Genomic DNA, 23496 nt, shown 5'->3' with positions numbered 1-23496 from the left:
TAGCACAGCAAGATATAGTTACATTAGCTCGGATTCTGACTCGGATTTCAGCGGTTTAAGCGATCCAACAGATTACGCATGTATCGAAACGGATGGTTGGAGTATGGAGGAAGATAGCGAAAACAAACTTGAAGAAGAAACTGAAGCAATTGAGCGAATAGCTGTTGACGCTATTCGGCGATCGCCTTCTAACCAACAATTGAGTGTCGCAGGATATCCATACATCTCTGTGCCATGTCTGCCTTAGCATCGCCAGTAAAATGTGCAGACCAAACGATCGGGACTTTCGCATCTTGTGACACTGGAGCAACTTAAATCCGTCGATTGGTAAGTGTTTGTTTGGCATTAAATGTGGGTGTACATTAAATTTGTGGCATTAAATTTGTATGTACAAATGAACATACAGCTAGCCTAAATAGCATGTTAGCATTGATTAGCATACCGTGCTAATTGATGCACACTACACGTAAGTCAACTTGAATCTGTCCCTGATCGTGTTGTTACACCCTCCGACAACACACCGACGAGGCATGATGTCTCCAAGGTACGGAAAACAGTCGAAAAAACGGAAAATAACAGAGCTGATTTGACTTGGTGTTTGTAATGTGTTTGAGAAAATGGCGGATTGACTACCTAGGTGACGTCACGTTGTGACGTCATCGCTCCGAGTGCGAATAATAGAAAGGCGTTTAATTCGCCAAAATTCACCCATTTAGATTTCGGAAATCAGTTAAAAAAATATATGGTCTTTTTTCTGCAACATCAAGGTATATATTGACGCTTACATAGGTCTGGTGATAATGTTCCCCTTTAATTACCGATTCCGATATCAACCGATACCGATATATATACATTCGTGGAATTAACACATTATTATGCCTAATTTTGTTGTGAGGCCCCTCTAGATGCATTAAACAATGTAACTTTACCATGAATTGATTTACGTGGACCCTGACTTAAACACGTTGAAAAACTTATTCGGGTGTTACCATTTAGTGGTCAATTGTACGGAATATGTACTGTACTATGCAATCTACTAATACAGGTTTCAATCAATCAATCAATCAACCAATCAATCAATCAATCAATCAACCAATCAATCAATCAATCAATCAATCAATCAATCAATCAATCAATCAATCAATCAATCAATCAAAAACAAGGTTTTCCAAAATAAATCAACTCAAGTTATGTAAAAAAGTGCCAATATGGCACTACCATATTTATTACTGAAGTCACAAAGTGCATTATTTTTTTTAACATGCCTCAGCTTGGAATTTGAGACATGCTCTCCCTGAGATAATCCTGATACCCATTATAACTATGGGGAATACTATACTTTGACTTTCACAAAGTGCATTTTTAAAAAAAAAAAACATGCCTCAAAACAACAGCTACAAAAACAATGAAGGCACACAGCCTCAGTATACAAGACGGCCGTATTTTACCGGATATGTACCGCTCCGTACAGCGGCGTTTTAAAAAGTCATTAACTTTACTTTTTGAAACCGATACAGATAATTTCCGATACAACATTTTAAAGTATTTATTGGCCGATATTATTGGACATCTCTAAATGTAATGCCAAAAAGCAGACATTTCGATACTAATAACTAATAATGATACTGTGGACGTCTTTTACCGTCGTCGCTCGGGTTCCTTGGACCACTCAGTAAGGACATTGCTTTGAGCAGGTTTGACTTCTTTATTTCTTTCAAATAAAGCTTTGTCTTCCGGTCGGATCGCTTTTCAGCTGCTCCTCTCCACTGCTCGCTCACGGTCCACTTTTCAGCCGCCGTCGTCATCGTCCTCGTCTGCTCGTTGCTTCCTGGTGCCTCTGCTCGCTGGGCACTCTCCACCTCCTTCAGCCCCGATCTCTCCTCCTTCTCCCCTTCTATACATCGTGAGGAGATAAGCTAATTGTTTACTGGTGCGCGATCCACACACCTGCACATGATTGCGGCGTCGCACCCGGAATGCCCCGCCTCTCCGCTCGGCCGCATTCTCCGCCTCCTTGCCGCCATCTTGGACCAGGCTCCAGAGTGCCCTGCCGCTCCATCGGACCGTGAGCTCCGCCTCTCCACAGATACGCTCTGTCGCTTACAACACAGAGCTGACAAATGCTTGTCTTAAAATATATAGTTATATTATCATATACAAGTCTTTTATTTTTAGCTTGTTACATTTCTTTATGAAAAAAATATCAAAATGGCCCCTGCGCGCTTTGACTCTTTTGGCTATTGGTGGAAAAATGTTAGGACGCGTCTGCGGTAAACCCCCGTGTATCGTGGTTAATTGGTTCCGGGCCTGATTGTTGTAAAATAATTTCACCATAGTTGGAATTATTTATTATAAATCAAATATTTTCATAGTTAAAGAATTGAAAAAATTTTAAAATCATTTTTTTTTTTTACATGATAAGACTCCTCTAGACACTCCTAAAGGCCGGACTGGATGCTCAATGAGGCTGAGCCAATCAATGGCCACGATACTGAACAGAGATCTGTAACACTTTTGTAGTATAGATATTTCATTTTGGTAAGACATTTTAGGCCAAAAATACACATAATATGCTTAAAAAAATTGACATAGAGTAAAAACTTCAAATTGCGCGTGAGTGATAATACGCAAAATGCATACTTTTTTTAAATTTTAAAACAACCGCCATTACACTAAATTGGGGATATTTGCTTGCCCAGGAAATTAAATGTATAAATGCAAAGTAAATCAACTATACAATTATTCTTTATGAAGCAAAGTGTCCAGCCCAATGATGTGATTACATATTTAATTGATAACATTTAACAAATTAGTTTGAAATACCTCAAATACAGAAAAAAATACCACTTTTTTTTCCTGCTTCCTAAAGTTAGACTTTACCATGAAATGTCATTTCAATCCCTCAGAAATGTTGAATTTATTTTTAGTGCTGCCAAATGATTAAATTTTTAATCAGATTAATCACTCTTGAATTTTAATTACTTGCAAATAATCACAGAAAATAATTTGATGGCATAACTTTAATTATTTTAAAAATATATATTATGACACCAATGCAATTATATTGTGCTGAAAATTTTAATTTCCACTCGGGGATTAATAAAGTATGTCTGATTCTGATTCCGATTCTGATATAGTTAAACCATACATTAACATTTAAAAAAACATTTTACCTGAATGCAAGTCATTTATTTGTGAAAGTCCAGTCAGAGTGTATTTTGAAGGGAAATTTGCCAGCAAAAACGTTGCATGCATTGACTTAATCACTGACATTCTAACCACCTGTGCCGCCTTTCAGGTAACCTTCCGGGGTTAAGGTAAAGGAGCATTATCTTCACTCAATTCTGTTATCTATTACACATTACCACTTATTAAAGATTTAGAATATTTCATATTTCACAGTCCCACAGTTCAATGTCATATTGAACAAATGAACAAGTATCGGATTAGTGCAAGCTTGACGTATAATCATATAATGTTATAATTTACAACAACTCAGCACACAATAGCACACAAGCTAGACATACATAATAAACATCCACAATAGAAATATATTGCAGTCTAAAACACGACATTTGCCATATAAACTAGTATCAAATAATATTAACTACAGATACAAAGTCTCCAAGACAGCATTGTATCCAGTAATAAACGTGTTTGCATCACTTAGTACGTCATGAGTTTAATACAATTTTGTGACCACTAGGTGCTGAGAAATACAGTATATACTTGGCGAGATTGTGAGGTTTTCCAGTGTGTGCTGATATCGTATCGGATTAATACTGATTTCGGCCAATACTCGAAGCTTCTATATTATTATTGCAGGGATCGACTTGGGCAGCGCAGTGCCACAAAGGTTAGTGCATGTGCCTCAAAATACGAAGGTCCTTGGTTCCATCCCCGGGCTCGGGGTCTTTCTGTGTGGACTTTGCATGTTCTCCCTGTGACTGCATGGGTTCCCTCCAGATACCCTGGCTTCCTCCCACAGACATGCACCTGGGGATAGGTTGATTGTCAACACTAAATTGGCCCTAGTCTGTTTTTTTTTTTAATTATTTGTATTTATTTATTTATCTAGTGTGTGAATGTGAGTGTGAATGTTGTCTGTCTATCTGTGTTAGCCCTGTGAGGAGGTGGCGACTTGTCCAGGGTATACACCACCTTCCGCCCGAATGCAACTCCCAGTGGCCCCAGTGTATGAATGTGCAACCTCCAGGAGCGCAGCTTCAAGAGTGCAGCAAGCGCATGTCAGTCCGGCGGCAGAAAGCGTCTGCAATCAATCACCAGCAATCAGCGCACCTGTGACTGATCAGAAGACCGCCTTCATAAGCCTGCACAACCTGTTATCCCACGCCAGAACGTAGCTACCTGTTTTGTACAGTAAGCCAAACCAGTCTAGCTCTATGCAAGCTCTCTCAGTGGATTTCTCCTCCTTCATGTTTGATTGGTCCCGCCTCTTGGATCTCGACCTTTCGCCTGGACACCTTTTGACGCCTCTCTATCGCCTCCGACTTCCTGCCTGTCTCTCGGATCTACAAGGCTGCCCTGCCCCTTTTGAACTTGCCTCTCGCTCAACACTCCGGTAACACTCAACAGCTAATCCACACACGTAGTCACACAGCATACACTTTTGGATTTAGTCACACTCCATTCTCTAGTTCAGGCCTGGGCAATTATTTTGCCTCGGGGGGCCACATTTAGAGAAAAAAATGTGTCTGGGCGCCGGTATATCGATTTTTAGGGACACTAATACAAAGCTTCACAATAATGTCTGATTGAATGCTAAAAAACATTATGACAGACCGCCTTAAAAAACGCAATGGAATTTAAAATGTTTCTAAGAACGATAAAACACTGAATATTGACAAAATATGAATGTCACACCCCCTTTCGATTGATTGATTGATTGATTGAAACTTTTATTAGTAGATTGCACAGTACAGTACATATTCCGTACAATTGACCACTAAATGGTAACACCCCAATAAGTTTTTCAACTTGTTTAAGTCGGGGTTCACGTTAATCAATTCATGGTAGGTTGACATATTTTACAATCAAGTAAAACGCAAAAAAAATTCAACAAAAGGTGAAATATGAACGAAGGGTACAAAATAAACCCACCTACAATTTGATACATCTGATATATCACTAAGCTTTAGAACTTTGTTGTGAAAAGCTTCTTCCGCGTCTGTGGAAACGCTTCCCGCCCACACTGTTTGGTGCCTCGTCTGAGCTGCTGTGACGTAGATTACCATAGTAACTAATTGGATTACCATAGTAACTGGTATATCATCCATAAGCACAAATTCCAACCATTGAAATGCTTAGTATACCGTATTTCCTTGAATTGCCGCAGAGCATATAGTATGCGCCTGCCTTGAATTACTGCTGGGTCAAACTCGCTTCGCAAAATAATTAGCGCATGCTTAGTATTACCGCCTGGTCAAACTCGTGACGTCACGACGAGTGACACTTCCCCTATCATCATTTTCAAAATGGAGGAGGTTGATTTCAATACCGGTAACTTGAAATCGCATAAAGGGAAGAAGATTAAGAGCTATTCAGTAGGATTTAAGGTCCAAGTTTTGAATACCGGTATACTAAAAAGAACAGTAAGCAGCTATGTTTTATTAATATAACTGTGGAGCCGACGGTCCAACAGACAGGCAGGGCATGCTGGAGTTGGCGGCGTGGGAACTCCCTCTTCACGTGACGAGGTAGAGGGTGCTCTCCCTGTCACGTGACAGGGAGAGAGCACCGAGTTCCCAAAGAGTAAATAGAGCAAGAGCATACCAGTCACTTCCTGCTACCGGCATACAACTACAGCTGATTGGACTGTGGCGGTCTCGTGACTAGGAAGCGCGCAAAGAGTAAATAGAAAGGCCAGAGCCTAATAGTCTCCACAAATGTATGTATGTATTTGACACATTAGTTACATAAAGGTAAGACCATAATAACGTTTTTTCATGATGGTATCCTTACATCACACTCAAATTTTTACTGCATCCCTTTGGTAAGTGCAGGAGTCAGAATAGGTTTTAAATTAATTAGCGCATGCTTACTTTTACCGCATGCCTTTGGTAAGCGCAGGGGTGAGAAAAGGTTTTAAATTAATTAGCGCCCCGGCGGCAATTCAAGGAAACACGGTAGTTGAAGACTTACGGTCATTAGAAAACATGAGTGCACACCATAATGCCAGCTACACTTTCCATCTTAAAGATCTAAAAAAATATTTGGGAATGTCCGGTGGGCCAGATTAAAAAGCTTAATGGGCTGCATTAATTTGACCAGGTCTGCTCTAGTTTATTAATATTATTGTTTGTTATTATATTTATACAATATATATATAACAAAACCGAGAGATATACTACGCCTCTGTGGTCTGTGTCGTCTCCTCCTCCTGTACACAACAACCTATGATACAAAGCTGACTTAAAGTTCTGTCTTTAAATACTCAGTTAAATAAGCGTTTTTTTACAGAATAAAAAAAATATCAAAACGGCCGCCGCATGCGTTGACTAGAACCATTTGAACTCCCCTGTTTTAGGTAATACTTAAAGTGTATGAAACACTTTAATTTTACAGTAAATAAAGGTGGTGTAATACAGACAGTTTGACCATTTTATAGAATTGTTGACCGGCGTTCTAAATGCCGGTTCCATCTCCCTGAGCACCGGCTCCCCCCAGGGCTGCGTCCTGAGTTCGCTGCTGTTCACATTGATGACCCATGACTGATGCGCCAGGTCCACTACTAACCACATTGTGAAGTATGCGGATGACACGACAGTAGTGGGCCTCATCCGTGACAATAACGACATGGACTACAGGGAGGAGGTGAAACATCTGGTTGACTGGTGCAGAACCAACAACCTGGTCCTGAACGTCGACAAGACCAAGGAGATCATTGTTGACTTCAGGAAGCACCAGTCCAGCCACGCTCCACTCTACATCAACGACACACTGACAATATAACCTGGTCCCTACACACCGGAGATCTTGTAAAAAGAGCTCAGCAGCGCATGCACTTTTATGCGTCGGATAAAAATAGCACAGCTCCCTCCCCCTATTCTCGCCGCATTCTACAGAGGCACTATAGAGAGTCTGCTGACCAACAGTATCTCTGTCTGGACTGGAGCCTGCAATGCCTCAGACTGGAAGTCTCTCCAGAGAGTGGTGAGGACGGCGGAAAAGATAATCAGGACTCCTCTTCCTCCTATCCAGGAGATCGCAAAAAGCCGCTGCCTGACCAGGGCTCAGAAAATCTGCAAAGACTCCTCTCACCCCCACCAAGGACTGTTTTTACTGCTGGACTCTAGGAAGATGTTCCGCAGCCTCTGTAGCAGAACCTCCAGGTTCTGTAACAGCTTCTTCCCTCAGGCCGTAATACTCTTGAACGCATCATAATTAAATTATCCCCTCAACTCCCCCCAAAATGGATTAGCTCGCTGGAATAAAAAAGACAATATAACATAGATCAATAAACATGGACGCATGTGAAAAAGTGCAATGTATTTATCTGTACAGTAATCTATTTATTTATATCTGCACCTTATTGCTTTTTTTTTGTAATTCTGCACTACCAAGAGCTAATGCATCGTAATTTTGTTCTTATTTGTACTGTAAAGTTCACATTTGAATGACAATAAAAAGGAAGTCTAAGTCTAAATGTTGGAGCCCTGAAGTTCCACTGTCGTGGTTGACCAGTGCCAGACACCCGCGGGTGCTGTTGTTCACTTTCAATCATTCATGGGCCGCTTCTTGACCGCGTCAGTTACTCTTTAACTAATCCTGACTAGTGATAGCAGCTTTGTGTGTACTCTCCCTTCACCCAAACAGGTGGGAGCGCTACTGAGGGGTTGAATGATTAAGCCGAGGTCATTTCTTGTGCCAAGGCTGCGTTTTGGGACGCTCCGCCACAGACGGACAGTTTGAACTCTTCCCCGGCCAATAATCAGGAGACTCCACCTTCCGCCGAGAGCGAACCTGCCGTCTATATGAGCGAGCGGCACGCTGACGGCACAAAGAAAAGATGCCTTCAGCGGGACTGGAGATACTCGGAGTGACGTTTGCCGTCCTGGGATGGAGCTTGTCCATTGCGTCCTGCGCTCTGCCCATGTGGAGAGTGTCCGCCTTCATCGGGGTCAACATCGTGACGGCCCAGACCACCTGGGAGGGCATTTGGATAAACTGCGTGGTCCAGAGCACGGGTCAGATGCAGTGTAAAATACACGACTCCATGTTGGCCCTCAGCGGGGACCTCCAGGCCGCCCGCGCTCTCACCATCATCTCCATCGTGGTGGGCCTTGTGGGCCTCCTGCTGGCCATGATGGGCGCCAAGTGCACCAACTGCGTGGAGGAGGAGCGGGCGAAAGCGCGGGTGATGATCGCGGCCGGGGCGGCGTTCCTCTTGGCCTCTCTGACCCAGCTCATCCCGGTGTCGTGGTCGGCGCACACCATCATCCTGGAGTTCTACAATCCGGCCATCCCCGAGCCCCAGAAGAGGGAGATCGGCACGGCTCTTTACTTGGGGTGGGCAGCGGCGGCCTTTCTACTCATCGGCGGCGTTATCCTGTGCTCCAGCTGCCCCGCTCAGCCCGAGAAAAGGTACGGGCCTCCGTCAAAGATCATGTACCCCCCGACCAGATCCATGGCCCCCAGCGGCTATGAGCAGAGGAACTATGTCTGAACTGGAATGGACTTTTCATGGACAAACTGTAACTTTTTACCCACTCTTTCTTTGACAATGTGTTACAACCTAGTTTTGATGAACTCACTGTTTTGATAAAAAAAAAAAATAATGGAATCAAAACTTGAATCAGTTACGAATTGGATCAAATGATTTTCTTGTTTAATTAAAGATTTTTTTCATGAATTTTTGGATGCCGGAGTCTTAATACCGGTACTTTAATTTGGCAAAACATTTTTGACAACAGTATACCTATGAGGACGGCCCATTCCTGCCACCATTAAGACCTGCTTGGATGGGTGTGGTGCAGTTTAATACAGACAGCAGTTTTTGATTTACTTTCAGTCATGGTCTTGTGACCAAAATGCATTTCAGTTTTAGTCATCTAGATTGATTTGGTTTAAGTCAACTAAATTCCTCTATATTTTAGTCGACTAAAATGACAATAAATTATATCAAATATAAAGTATAAACGATAAAGCATCTCTGAAGGTGTCTTGAAACCACTTTTTAAAAAAAAGTTATTTCAGAGCCTTTGAGAAACTGAAAGACTTGCACTCCATAAATATACCAATAAGTACATTTGCCACTAAGGATGAAAATGGTCATATAAGGAAACAGACTAGTTTGAGTCTATATTGTGTTTAACTACACTGAGTGTTCACAGTTGGTGATATATATATATATATATATATATATATATATATATATATATATATATATATATATATATATATATATATATATATATATATATTATATATATATATGTATGTATGTATATATATATATATATATGTATGTATATATGTATGTATATATATATATATATATATATATATATATATATATATATATATATATATATATATATATATATATATATATATATATATATATGTATATATGTATGTATATTTTAATTTTCCTGAAGGAACTATCCTGACGGAATAAATAAAGTACTATCTAATCTAATCTAATATATATATCTATATATAGATATATATATGGATATATATATATATATATATATATATATACAGTGCTGGGATGAGGTAGCGACATGTCCAGGGTGTACGCCGCCTTCCGCCCAATTGTAGCTGAGACAGGCACCAAGGCTCCCCGCGACCCCAAAGAGAATACACGGTAGAAAATGGATGGATATATATATATATATCTATATACATATACAATATACATATATATATATATATATATATATATATATATATATATATATATATATATATATATATATATATATATATATGTATACCATATTTTTCGAATTATAAGTCACAGTTTTTTTTCATAGTTTGGCCGGGGGTGCGATTTATCCTGTGGAGCGAATTATGTGTGAAATTATCAACACATTACCGTAAAATATCAAATAATATTATTTATGTCATTCAAGTAAGAGACTAGGCGTATATCAGCAAGCGTCACACACACACGTCAACCCAAAAATTTTTGGCGGGGGCGGGTCATGGGAGGAGAAAAGATGCTACCTGCTACTACTTCCGTACCTAAGAAAATTGATCATTTCAACATTGGCGGTAACTTATAAAAACTGAGAAGAGCTAAACAAAACTGGCATCGAAAAGGAAATCATATACTGCGGGTTACAAGCTGGAAGTAGTGAAATATGCAGCAAAAAACGGTAATATTTATTCTTTTTTTATTTTAAATTGCCTTTCAAATGTCTATTCTTGGTGTTGGATTTTATCAAATAAGTTTAGCCCAAAAATGCGATTTATACTGTAGTGCGACTTATATATGTTTTTTTCCTTCTTTATTATGCATTTTCGGCCGGTGCGATTTATACTCAGGAGCCAATTATAATCCGAAAAATACGGTATATTGTGGCAAATGCAAGAAACAGAACGTTGTCTCTTCAAGGTCTTTATTGTAGACTGCCAACATGAGAAAATCTGACAAACACAACACAACATGCAATATTTAAAGTGTCTCCCAGTAGAACAAACCACACCCCTTCTGCTAGGTGTGAGAATGGTCCTAGTGCCCCCCCCCCCCCCCCCCGAACACCCAGACAGCAAGTTATGGGGAAAACATTACCGGGGGCCTCACTTGTCTGCCGCAACGGGTAAAATGTCTATCCCGCGGGGGAGCGGGTGTACCCTGTGGGGAAGAACAAATAACAGGGCCCGGTGGAGGCGAAGGACAATCAACCCTAACAGGATTTGGAGGGCGACCTCGGCGGGGGACTTGGCCCGGCAGTACTTCTTCACCCGCAACACAATGCGCCGGTTTAAGCCTGTCTATGGAAACGCATTCCCTGCGCCCGCCCATATCCAGCACAAAGGTTTTAGGACCGTGTTCCAGCACCCTAAATGGGCCATCGTAAGGGGGTTGGAGGGGCAAACGGTGGGCGTCGTGACGAACAAAAACAAAACGGGCATTTTTAAGCTCCAATGGCACAAAAGATTTAGGGAAACAGTGGTGGACTGGGCCAGGAGCCAAGGAGTCCCTCGGCCAAAAGGGAAACGATCGCGGGGCACCACCCTCAGGTAAAAATTCACCCGGAACACGGAGTGGTTGACCAAACACCAATTCAGTGGGGGCCGCAGCGAGATCCTCTTTAGGGGCCGAGCGCAACCCGAGCATAACCCAAGGTAAACGGTCAACCCAATTGTTATCCACGAGCGCCGCACGCAGAGCTGCCTTAAGCGACCGGTGAAAACGTTCACATAAACCGTTAGCTTGGGGATGGTAGGCTGTAGTACGGTGCACCTGTACACCCAATGACTGCGCCAACGCTGACCAAAGCTCCGACACGAATTGGGATCCCCTGTCCGAGGTGATATCGGATGGCGTGCCAAAACGCGCAACCCAGGCCGACAGAAACGCACGGGCAACGTCTACAGAGGCAGTGGAGGAAAGAGGAACCGCTTCAGGCCATCTGGTGGTGCGATCTACCATCGTTAGCAAGTGTGTATAACCCTGCGACGGAGGGAGGGGGCCAACTAAGTCCACATGCACGTGGTCAAACCGCCTGACCGGAATCGTAAATGGTTCGAGGGGCGCCTTAGTGTGCCGGTGGACCTTGGCACGCTGACATGCCACGCATGCGGCAGCCCACTGCCTAACATCCTTCCTAAGGCCAGCCCAAACAAACTTGGCACCAACTAACTTGACGGAAGCCCGAACGCCAGGGTGCGACAGGGAGTGTATTGCGTCAAAAACCCGGCGGCGCCAGTCTACCGGGACGACAGGCCGAGGGCGGCCAGTGGACACATCACAAAGGAGGGCGGGACCGCCATCCTGCACGACCACCTCCTTGAGCACAAGTGCCGTACCTTCAGCTTTGAGTGCGCGGATGCCGTAATCGTCAGGCTGGTCAGCAGCCATTCCTGAAAAATCTAAACCGAGCTGCACGGGGCACACGAGTACGCGTGAGAGACAGTCAGCCACAGGGTTGGCCTTACCGGCCACATGCTGAATGTCCGTAGTGAACTCCGAGATGGACGACAAGTGACGCTGCTGACGGGCTGACCAAGGCTCCGTGACCTTTGACATGGCAAACGTCAGGGGTTTGTTATCAACAAAAGCCGTAAAAGATCGACCCTCCAACAGAAAACGAAAATGGCGTGTCGCGAGATACAGTGCTAACAATTCTCGATCAAATACGCTGTACTTACGCTCATTATCTCGCAGTTTGCGACTGAAGAACGCAAGAGGCTGCCACACATTCGCCACCCGCTGCTCAACCACAGCACCCACGGCGACATCAGACGCATCCGTCGTCAAGGCCACGGGCGCCGTTGAAACAGGGTGGGCGAGAAGAGTAGCCCCCGCGAGTGCGGATTTAGCCCTCTGAAAAGCTTGGACCCGCTGAGGAGTCCATTCGAGGGAATCGCTAGCCTTTTTATTACGTAGGGCACCATTAAGAGGCTGCAGGAGGTGGGCAGCGCGCGGGAGGAACCGATTATAAAAATTAATCATGCCCAAAAACTCCTGTAGAGCTTTGACAGTGGAGGGACGAGGAAAATCTGCATCGCGCGGCAAGTGGTTGCCTGGTCGAGTGATGTCACAACCAAGTGATACCGGGAGTCGTCGCCGGTTATCCCTCGCAGGTTGAAGAGAGACTCGACGTGTTGAAACCATGAGGCCGGGTCGCTCTGCCAGAACTCCGGAAGCACGCAGGTAGATGGAGCCACAGGTTGCTGGAGATGGGGCGACATGGCCGATGAAGACACCTCTTCTGCGCGAAACATTGTCGGGGTCACCAATGTGGCAAATGCAAGAAACAGAACGTTGTCTCTTCAAGGTCTTTATTTTAGACTGCCTACATGAGAAAATCTGACAAACACAACACAACATGCAATATTTAAAGTGTCTCCCAGTAGAACAAACCACACCCCTTCTGCTGGGTGTGAGAATGGTCCTAGTGCCCGCCACAATATATATATATATATATATATATATATATATATATATATATATATATATATATACATATATACACACATATATATGTATATATATATATATATATATATATATATATATATATATATATATATATATATATATATATATATATATATATATATACATCAATACACACATAAATATGTATATATATATATATATATACATACATACTAGGGCTGTGAATCTTTGGGTGTCCCACGATTCGATTCAATATCGATTCTTAGGGTCACGATTCGATAATATATCGATTTTTTTCGATTCGATTCAATTCTTGATTCAAAAACGATATTTTTCCGATTTAAAACAATTATGTATTCATTCAATGCATAGGATTTCAGCAGGATCTACCCCAGTCTGCTGACATGCTATCAGAGTAGTAGATATTTGTTTAAAAAAAGCTTTTATAATTGTAAAGGACAACGTTTTATCAACTGATTGCAATAATGTAAATTTGTTTTAACTATTAAACAAACCAAAAATATGACTTATTTTATCTTTGTGAAAACATTGGACACAGTGTGTTGTCAAGCTTATGAGATGCGATGCAAGTGTAAGCCACTGTGACACTATTGTTCTTTTTTATTATTTTATAAATGTCTAATGATAATGTCAATGAGGGATTTTTAATCACGGCTATGCTGAAATTATAATTAATATTGATACTGTTGTAGATAATATGCATTTTTGTTTCACAACTTTTGGTTTGTTCTGTCATGTTTGTCTCCTCTCAATTGCTCTGTTTATTGCAGTTCTGAATGTTGCTGGGTCACGTTTGGTTTTGGAATTGGATTGCATTGTTATGGTATTGCTGTGTAGTGGTTGGTTGGATTGATTAAAAAAAAAATAATAATAATATTAAAAAAAAAAATCAATTTTTAAAAAATGAGAATTGATTCTGAATCGCACAACGTAAACGATTCGATTCGTATTTAAATCGATTTTTTCCCACACCCCTTATATATATATATATATATAAACATATATATATATATATATACACACACACACACACTTTCTTTATGTCCTAGCTTTAAAATGACCAATCTGGTATTTTCATTTTGGCTTGTCAAGTTGTGTGATGGGCAGCACGGTGAAAGGGGGGTTAGTGTGTCTGCCTCACAATACGAAGGTCCTGAATAGTCAGGGTTCAATCCCGGGCTCGGGATCTTTCTGTATGGAGTTTGCATGTTCTCCCCGTGACTGCGTGGGTTCCCTCCGGGTACTCCGGCTTCCTCCCACCTCCAAAGACATGCACCTGGGGATAGGTTGATTGGCAACACTAAATGGGCCCTAGTGTGTGAATGTGAGTGTGAATGTTGTCTGTCTATCTGTGTTGGCCCTGCAATGAGGTGGTGACTTGTCCAGGGTGTACACCGCCTTCCGCCTGATTGTAGCTGAGATAGGCACCAGCAACCCCAAAGGGAATAAGCGGTAGAAAATGGATGGAGGGAATTTATGTGATTTATAACTGAACAGTGTGCCAAGGACATTGATTAAAGTGCACTAAATAGGCATTTTTCTTATTAAATTGGTACACAAACTTGCCTATGGTGTACAAAAGTACTGATAGAGTAAGCGGTCTTGCTCCTGCTCTACTGTCTTACTCACATCAATTCAGTACAGTTTATCAGTGATTTTAAAATTCTAGCTTCGGCCTGCTTAATGTTGCGAAAATGTCCGAGTTCAAGGTGGTTGTATTTTTACCGGAGAAAATAGAGCTACGTATGTGTCTTGGTATTTACCACGGCAAAGGTAAAATGCGTCCATATTTGAGATCAACCAAATTAATTTTTTTACAGCCGATGCCAATACTGATTCTAGGAGGCCAATAACTGATATTAGGAGCCGATTTTCATTTGCAGCAAAATCGTAGCTGAGATAGGTGCCGCTCACCCCAAAAGGGAATAAGCGGTAGGAAATGGATGGATGGATTTTGCTAAACATCAATAGTGTATTCGTCTGTTGACAAGGCTGTCTGAGCACGGCAGCTTAGCAGGAAGGAGGTCTGGTTATTACCAACTTACTCTGTACTGTTTTTATTACCAAATACTGTGTCGGGGGGTGTTGATGACAAACCCGAAGATGCAGGGATGGCAGGCTTGATGCAGGAAAACATGACTTTTAATGTCCAAAATAAAATGCAGCAAAACAAGAATCAGGAACCAGGAAAAAGGGAAACTGGAAACAGCATACAGGAACCAGGAAACAGCTAACAATACTCCAGCACTGACTGGAGGGCGAGGCAGGGATTAATAGTAGCCGTCTGATTGACACCATGTATGGCCAGGCTGCCAATCAGCCGCATGTGAGGGGAAACAGCACTCAGGGAGACAAGCAGGAAACTGAACCAAAATAAAAGCGCTGACAGGAAATAAAACACAAACACACAGGAAAAACTAAAACATAACCAACCTGTCAGTGACAAGCCTGACATACTGGTATCATACGTGTATATATTGTATCTGCTGATGTATTTATGTTGTAGTTGTGTGTATGTATATTTATATATATATATATATATATATATATATATATATATATATATATATATATATATATATATATATGCAAAATACGATAAGGGTATCGCAACTGGCTCACCTTTACAGGTACTCGCCCCTGCACCATCTGTGAGCCTGTGGCCTCGCTCTCTTCATCTCTCCTTCTATCAAGGCACCATCGGGACTCTGCATGGCAGGGACGTCCTCCTCCCTGAGTCAAGTTTCCATATGAGTTGGACATTGTGTTAGATGTAAATATAAACGGAATACAATGATTTGCAAATCATTTTCCACCCATATTCAAATGAATATGCTACAAAGACAACATATTTGATGTTCAAACTGATAAACATTTTTTTTGTGCTAATAATCGTTAACTTTAGAATTTGATGCCAGCAACACGTGACAAAGAAGTTGGGAAAGGCGGCAATAAATACTGATAAAGTTGAGGAATGCTCATAAAACACTTATTTGCAACATCCCACTAGTGTGCAGGCTAATTGGGTACAGGTGGGGGCCATGATTGGGTATAAAAACAGCTTCCATGAAATGCTAAGTCATTCACAAACAAGGATGCTGCGAGAGTCACCAATTTGTAAGCAAATTGTCGAACAGTTTTAGAACAACATTTCTCAACGAGCTATTGCAAGGAATTTAGGGATTTTACCATCTACGGTCTGTAAAATCATTAAAAGGTTCAGAGAATCTGGATAAATCACTGCACGTAAGCGATGATATTACGGACCTTTAATCCCTCAGGCGGTACTGCATCAAAAACTGACATCAGTGTGTAAAGGATATCACCACGCGGGCTCAGGAACACTTCATAAAACCACTGTCAGTAACTACAGTTGGTCGCTACATCTGTAAGTGCAAGTTAAAACTCTACTTGCTCAGAGATAACAAGAGCGTCCATCTGCTTTGTCTGCTTACTGACAAAGGACCTGTTTAATGGTCGAGGGAAGGGAGGAGGGGGCACTATAGGAACCAAACATCAGACACCAAGGTAGGGAAGGGAGGGGGGGGGGTATCTAGGGAGATGGTCATTAGTGCAAAGAATTTCAAGGACATCCCGCAGACAGACAGCGATTAAAGGCCAAAGAACACTGTTGGCAGGTGAAAGCTCCAAAGTTCTCCTGTGAAACTGGAGAAAACATTCAAACTCCATGACTTCAAAACAAATCGTAAACAAAAATGTGTTGCCTTCAAATTAATTTGTCGATAAATAATGTCATCCCTCTTGTTTTTCCAAACAAAAACCGACATGCAGGAGATTTTTCCCTCGTTGTGATCCATGCACCCCAAGCCTCTGCACATGTGTAGGAAACAGAGGTATGTGGAATTGTAACTGCATTGAGGGTCTTTATAAACACGAAATAACTCCATATTTTTTTATTTTGCCATTTAATGTACATGTTTCACACTCCCAACTAATAACTGATCTACAAAACCCCAAACCAGTGAAGTCGGCACGTTGTGTAATTCGTAAATAAAAACAGAATAAAATGATTTGTAAATCCTTTTCAACTCATATTTAATTGAATATATTGCAAAGACAAGATATTTAATGTTCCAAGTGAGAAACTTAATTTTTTTTTGCAAATAATCATTAACTTAGAATTTAATGGCAACAACACATTGCAAAAAAGTTGGCACATGGGCATTTTTACCACTGTGTTACATGGCCTTTCCTTTTAACAACACTCAGTAAACGTTTGGGAACTGAGGAGACCAATTTTTGAAGCTTTTCAGGTGGAATTATTTCCCATTCCTGCTTAAGTTGTTCAACAGTGTGGGGTCTCCGTTGTGGTATTTTAGGCTTCATATTGCGCCACACATTTTCCATGGGAGACGGGTCTGGACTACAGGCAGGCCAGTCTAGTACCCACACTCTTTTACTATGAAGCCACGCTGTTGTAACACGTGGCTTGGCATTGTCTTGCTGAAATAAGCAGGGGCGTGCATGATGACGTTGCTTGGATGACAACACACTGTATGTTGCTCCAAAACCTGTATGTACCTTTCAGCTTTAATGGTGCCTTCACAGATGTGTAAGTTACCCATCCCTTGGTCACTAATACACCCCCATACCATCACAGATGCTGGCTTTGGAACTTTGTTCCTATAACAATACAGATGGTTCTTTTCCTCTTGGTCCGGACGACACAACGTCCAAAGTTTCCAAGAACAATTTGAAATGTGGACTCGTCAGACCACACAACACTTTTCCACTTTGCACATTTCTCTGTGTTGTTGATGAATGGCTTTCTCCTTGCAAAGTCAAGTTTTAACTTGCACTTAAAGATGTAGCGACCGACTGTAGTTACTGACAGTGGTTTTCTGAAGTATTCCTGAGTCCATGTGGTAATATCCTTTACACACTGATGTCGGTTTTTGATGCAGTACTGCCTAAGGGGTCAAAGGTCCGTAATATCATCGCTTACGTGCAGTGATTTCTCCAGATTCTCTGAACCTTTTGATGATATTACAGAGCATACATGGTGAAATCCCTAAATTCCTTGAAATAACTCGGTGAGAAATGTTGTTCTTAAACTGTTGGACAATTTGCTCACGCATTTGTGAGCAAATGCGCCCCATTCTTGTTTGTGAATGACTCCGCATTTCATGGAAGCTGCTTTTATTCCCAATCATGGCACCCGCCTTAACCGATTCAAGCAATTCCAATATTCCAAATTTCTAAATTTCCAGGAAATTCCTATTAATGAAAGGGAATTTTTTCCAAGTTCCACAACTCCCACATTTTCCCACCGATTCGGTCAGTTCCAACACCAACAAGTTCAGCTCATGAATTGTGTTACATAGCGCCATCTTGGAAATATGCCAACTGTTCCAATGTAGGCATGCTAACGTTAGCGTGTTAACATTTTATGTTGGCATTTTAGCTCAATTTTTACATTTTAACCCACTTAATTATGGATTTTTTTACTTCACACCATATTGGAAGTTTGCTAACGGTTCCTGTGATAGCATGTAAATGTTAGCATGCTACCACTGAATGCTAACATTTTGTTTTAGCATTTAAGCTAATTATGTACATTTTAACCAAATATCCATTAGATTTCTTTGCTTGGCACCATCTTAGAAGTATATTAGCTATTCCCCTATGCATACTTGCCAACCCTCCCGATTTTCCTGGGAGACTCCTGAATTTCAGTGCCCCTCCCGAAAATCTCCCGGGGCAACCATTCTCCCAAATTTCTCCCGATTTCCACCTGGACAACAATATTGGGGGCGTACCTTAAAGGCACTGCCTTTAGCGTCCTCTCTTACCTGAAAATAAGACTATTATATATGTCTCTGTTATCCATAGGTTTATTTATAACACATGAAGTAGGTAGGCACGGAACTATTCCTCAGCGTGTGCTCATTCCAGCCGGCACGTTAATAGACTGACACACAACATCCGGATTCCCATCATGCATTGCTTCAAAACTAGTAGTAATGTCCAAAAACTTAACAGAGCAGAAGAACAAAGAAGAGACATGGCGATGACGAGTAAGAAGATGAAGTGCGCTTGCAAGTTGCAAAATGATTGGAAAAAATAATTTCAGTTCATCCAGGACAGCTCAAAGGGGAAGGGGTATGCAGCCTGGAAACTTTGTAGACTTCTCCAATGAACACGGGGGCCGAACGGATATACTCATTCATGAACGTATTATATATATATATATACATATATATATATATGTATATATATATATATATATATATATATATATATATATATATATATATATATATATATATATATATATATCCCCTTACTGACCTCCCACCCCAACCCACCTCAACCTCGCCCATATCTCCCAATTTCGGAGGTCTCAAGGTGGGCAAGTATGCCCCTATGAGCGTGCTAATTTTAACATGCTAACATTAGCATATTAACGTTTAATGCTATGTTTTAACCTAATAAAGATGGATTTCGTTACTAGGTGCCCAAGGACGGCTCCAGGTTTTTTTAAGAGACATGTGGAGGGGCTAAGAAAATAACCAAATCATATAACTTTAGTACTCATTTTTTAAACAAATGGTAAATGGGTTATACTTGTATAGCGCTTTTCTGCCTTCAAGGTACTCAAAGCGCTTTGACACTATTTCCACATTCACCCATTCACACACGCATTCACACACTGACGGAGGGAGCTGCCATGCAAGGCGCTAACCACCACCCATCAGGAGCAAGAGTGAAGTGTCTTGCTTAAGGACACAATGGACGTGACCAGGTTGGTAGAAGGTGGGGCTTGAACCAGGAACCCTCAGGTTGCTGGCATGCCGTCCCCCAAAACCAGTTATGATAAACAGCACAAACATGTCCGATAAATACGTAGTTTTTATCGAATAAATACGTCGTTTTTATGTATATCTTTTTTTCCAAATAGTTCAAGAAAGACCACTACAAATAAGCAATATTTTGCCCTGTTATAAAATTTAATAAACCAGAAACTGATGACATAGTGCTGTATTTTACTTCTTTATCCTTTTTGGTTGAGAACCACTGCATTAACTCATTGTAGTGCAGGATAAAAGAGCAATAAGGTGGGATAAAGATAGACTATTGTACAGATAAATATATTGCACTTTTGCATATGCATCGTCTTTTATAGATGTATGTTATATTGTCTTTATATTCCAGCGAATTAATCCATTTGGGGGGGGGGGGGGGGGGAGATTGAGGTGATTATTATGATGCGTTCAAGAGTCTTATGGTCTGTGGGAAAAAGCTGTTACAGAACCTGGAGGTTCTGCTACGGAGGCTGCGGAACCTCTTTCTAGAGTCCAGCAGTGAAAACAGTCCTTGGTGGCGGTGGGAGGAGTCTCTACAGATTTTTTGAGCCCTGGTCAGGCAGCGGCTTTTTACAATGTTCCGTATGTACAGTATGTGTATATGTATAATAGACAATATGTTTATACATTTTTATTCCTACGGTCTACATATTTTAACACACCTAACAGAGGATTCTCTTTCCATCTTTTGTCTTTGCAGCCTGAGCACCAATCTTTTTTCACAGATGTGTGTGTAACTGACTGGACAGTTTGGACATACTAAATAAAAAGCTAAACACCACTGGCAAAAAACGGTGATGATAAATCACATGGCATGTGCGGTATGATATATTTGCACCTTGTAGTCTGGTATTGCGGGCATTCTGATGAGTTTTTATTTGGCATATTCATGGCAACTGAGACGCTAAAAGGGTTTGGCTCCTTAGCAATCCACTTTTAGCAGATCCGCTTGGCGCGTGCTATCAGGTTCACATGTGATTTAGTACACGCAAACCTTAAGTGAATCAGGCCCTTAGGTCAGTGTTTTTCTACGACTGTGCCACGGCACACTAATATACCTTGAGATATTGTTTGGTGCGCCGAGAGACATAATGTCTTTTCACCTAATTGGGTTAAAATATTTTATGCAAACCAGTAATTGTAACCCGCAAATAATGTGACGTTGTTGAGTGTCTGTACTGTCTAGAGCGCGGCCTATCAGGAGGTGGCAGCAGGTAGCTAATTGCTTTGTAGATGTCGGAAACATGGTTTGTCATGATCACAATATGCGGAAGGCAGCGTGCAGGTAAAAAGGTATCTAACGCTTAAACCATAAATAAACAAAAGGCAAGTGTCGCTAAGAAAAGGCATTGATGCTTAGGGATGGCTATGCAAAACGAAACCATAACTGAATTGGCTGCAAAGTAGACAAAAACAGAATGTTGGACGACAGCAAAGACTTACCTACCCAATGGCCTAGTGGTTAGAGTGTCCACCCTAAGATCGGTAGGTCATGAATTCAAACCCCGACCGATTCATACCAAAGACTATAAAAATGGGATTCACTACCTCCCTGCTTAGCACTCAGCATCAAGGGTTGGGATTGGAGGTTAAATCACCAAAAATGATTTGGTCAAATGCAGAGAATATTTTGCCACACCTAGTGTGTGTGTGACAATCATTGGTATTTTAACTTTAACTTAACTTTTTAACTTACAGCGTGTGGAGCAGACAGCGTCCACAAACTGCATCCGTACATGACGTGACAATCAACAGCAAAATAGGAGCGCAAGACAAGAACTAAAACACTGCACACAGGAACACATTAAAGGGGAACCTTATCACAATTTCAGAAGGGTTAAAAGTATTTTTCAAAATTTTACCCATCATGGAATATCCCGAAAAAAGGCTTTAAAGTGCCTGATTTTTGCTATCTGTAAATCCACCGTCCATTTTCCTGTGAGGTCATCTAGTGATGCCAATATGGCGGATAGCACAGCAAGATATAGCGACATTAGCTTGGATTCAGACTCGGATTTCAGCGGCTTAAGCGATTCAACAGATTACGCATGTATTGAAACGGATGGTTGGAGTATGGAGGCAGATAGCGAAAACGAAATTAAAGAAGAAACTGAAGCTATTCACCGAATAGCTATTGAAGCTATTCAGCGATTGCCTTCTAACCAACGATTGAGTGTCGCAGGATATCCATACATCTCTGTGCCATGTATGTCTTAGCATCGCCGATAAAATGTGCAGACCAAATGAGGTACTTTTGCATCTTTTGACACTGGAGCAACTTAAATCCATCGATTGGTGAGTGTTTGTTTGACATTAAATGTGGGTGGAGGGAAAGGCTGGATGCAAATATAGCTACAAATGTATATACAGCTAGCCTAAATAGCATGTTAGCATCGATTAGCTGACAGTCATGCTGCGACCAAATATGCCTGATTAGCACATAAGTCAATAACATCAACAAAAGTCACCTTTGTGATTTTGTTGACTTTATCGTTGGAAATGCATCTACTTTGTGTGTCGCAGGACATCCATACATCTCTGTGCCATGTCTGCCTTAGCATCGCCGGTAAAATGTGCAGACCAAACGAGGGACTTTCGCATCTTTTGACACTGGAGCAACTTAAATCCGTCGATTGGTATGTGTTTGTTTGGCATTAAATGTGGGTGGAGGGAAAGGCTGGATGCAAATATAGCTACAAATGTACATACAGCTAGCCTAAATAGCATAGCTAAGCGATGCACACTCCATGTATATCAACTTGAATCCGTCCCTGATCGTGTTGTTACACCCTCCGACAACACACCGACCAGGCATGATGTCTCCAAGGTACGGAAAACAGTCGAAAAAACGGAAAATAACAGAGCTGATTTGACTTGGTGTTTGTAACGTGTTTGAGAAAATGGCGGATTGACTACCTATGGGACGTCACGTTGTGGCGTCATCGCTCCGAGAGCGAAGAATAGAAAGGCATTTAATTCGCCAAAATTCACCCATTTAGAGTTCGGAAATTGGTTAAAAAAATATATGGTCTTTTTTCTGCAAGATCAACGTATATATTGACGCTTACATAGGTCTGGTGATAATGTTCCCCTTTAAAAACCTCCAAATAAGTCACGGCGTGACACCTACTTTGAGACAAGAGCTATAGTGAGGCATGCTTGGTTATGGTTTGAATTCATATTCAACAATTCCGAGAACAACTTTTTACTGTCAATATCGGCTGCTGAGTTGAATTTTTTTTTAATGTTTTCTGCTGGTGGTGTGCCTCAAAATTTTTTCAATGAAAAAAATGTGACTTGGCTCAGAAAAGGTCAACAAATCTTAGGTTTTACCAAGTGCAATAGTCCAGTAGTTGACGACAATTGTGACTCTAAAAGGTTGCTGCATTTGCCATCCCTCAAAAAAGGCCTCACTGTGGCCCATTGTGAAGCTGCACATGAAAGCTGAGAGTCTCTCCATGTCCTTCCTCCTCCTTTTTCTGGTGATGTCAGCTCCTCCAAGGACTCCTCCCATCCACCTGGTGCCGCTTTATAAAGCATGGTGCTCCC

The 23496-nt window shown here is 41.4% G+C and overlaps 1 protein-coding gene across 1 annotated transcript; it reads left to right on the top strand.

The window, feature by feature from the left end:
• Nucleotides 1-7878: 7878 nt before the first annotated feature.
• Nucleotides 7879-8872, top strand: LOC133536857 (claudin-4-like). Its single transcript, XM_061877497.1, has one exon. The coding sequence runs from the start codon at nucleotides 8030-8032 to the stop codon at nucleotides 8684-8686; it is 657 nt and encodes a 218-aa protein (XP_061733481.1). The 5' UTR covers nucleotides 7879-8029; the 3' UTR covers nucleotides 8687-8872.
• Nucleotides 8873-23496: the final 14624 nt, after the last annotated feature.

This window comes from Nerophis ophidion, linkage group LG18 (genome assembly GCF_033978795.1).
Source record: "Nerophis ophidion isolate RoL-2023_Sa linkage group LG18, RoL_Noph_v1.0, whole genome shotgun sequence".
Classification (NCBI taxonomy): Eukaryota; Metazoa; Chordata; class Actinopteri; order Syngnathiformes; family Syngnathidae; genus Nerophis; species Nerophis ophidion.
The sequence above is the reverse complement of the archived record's forward strand: the minus strand, read 5'-3'. Positions and strand labels throughout refer to the sequence as shown.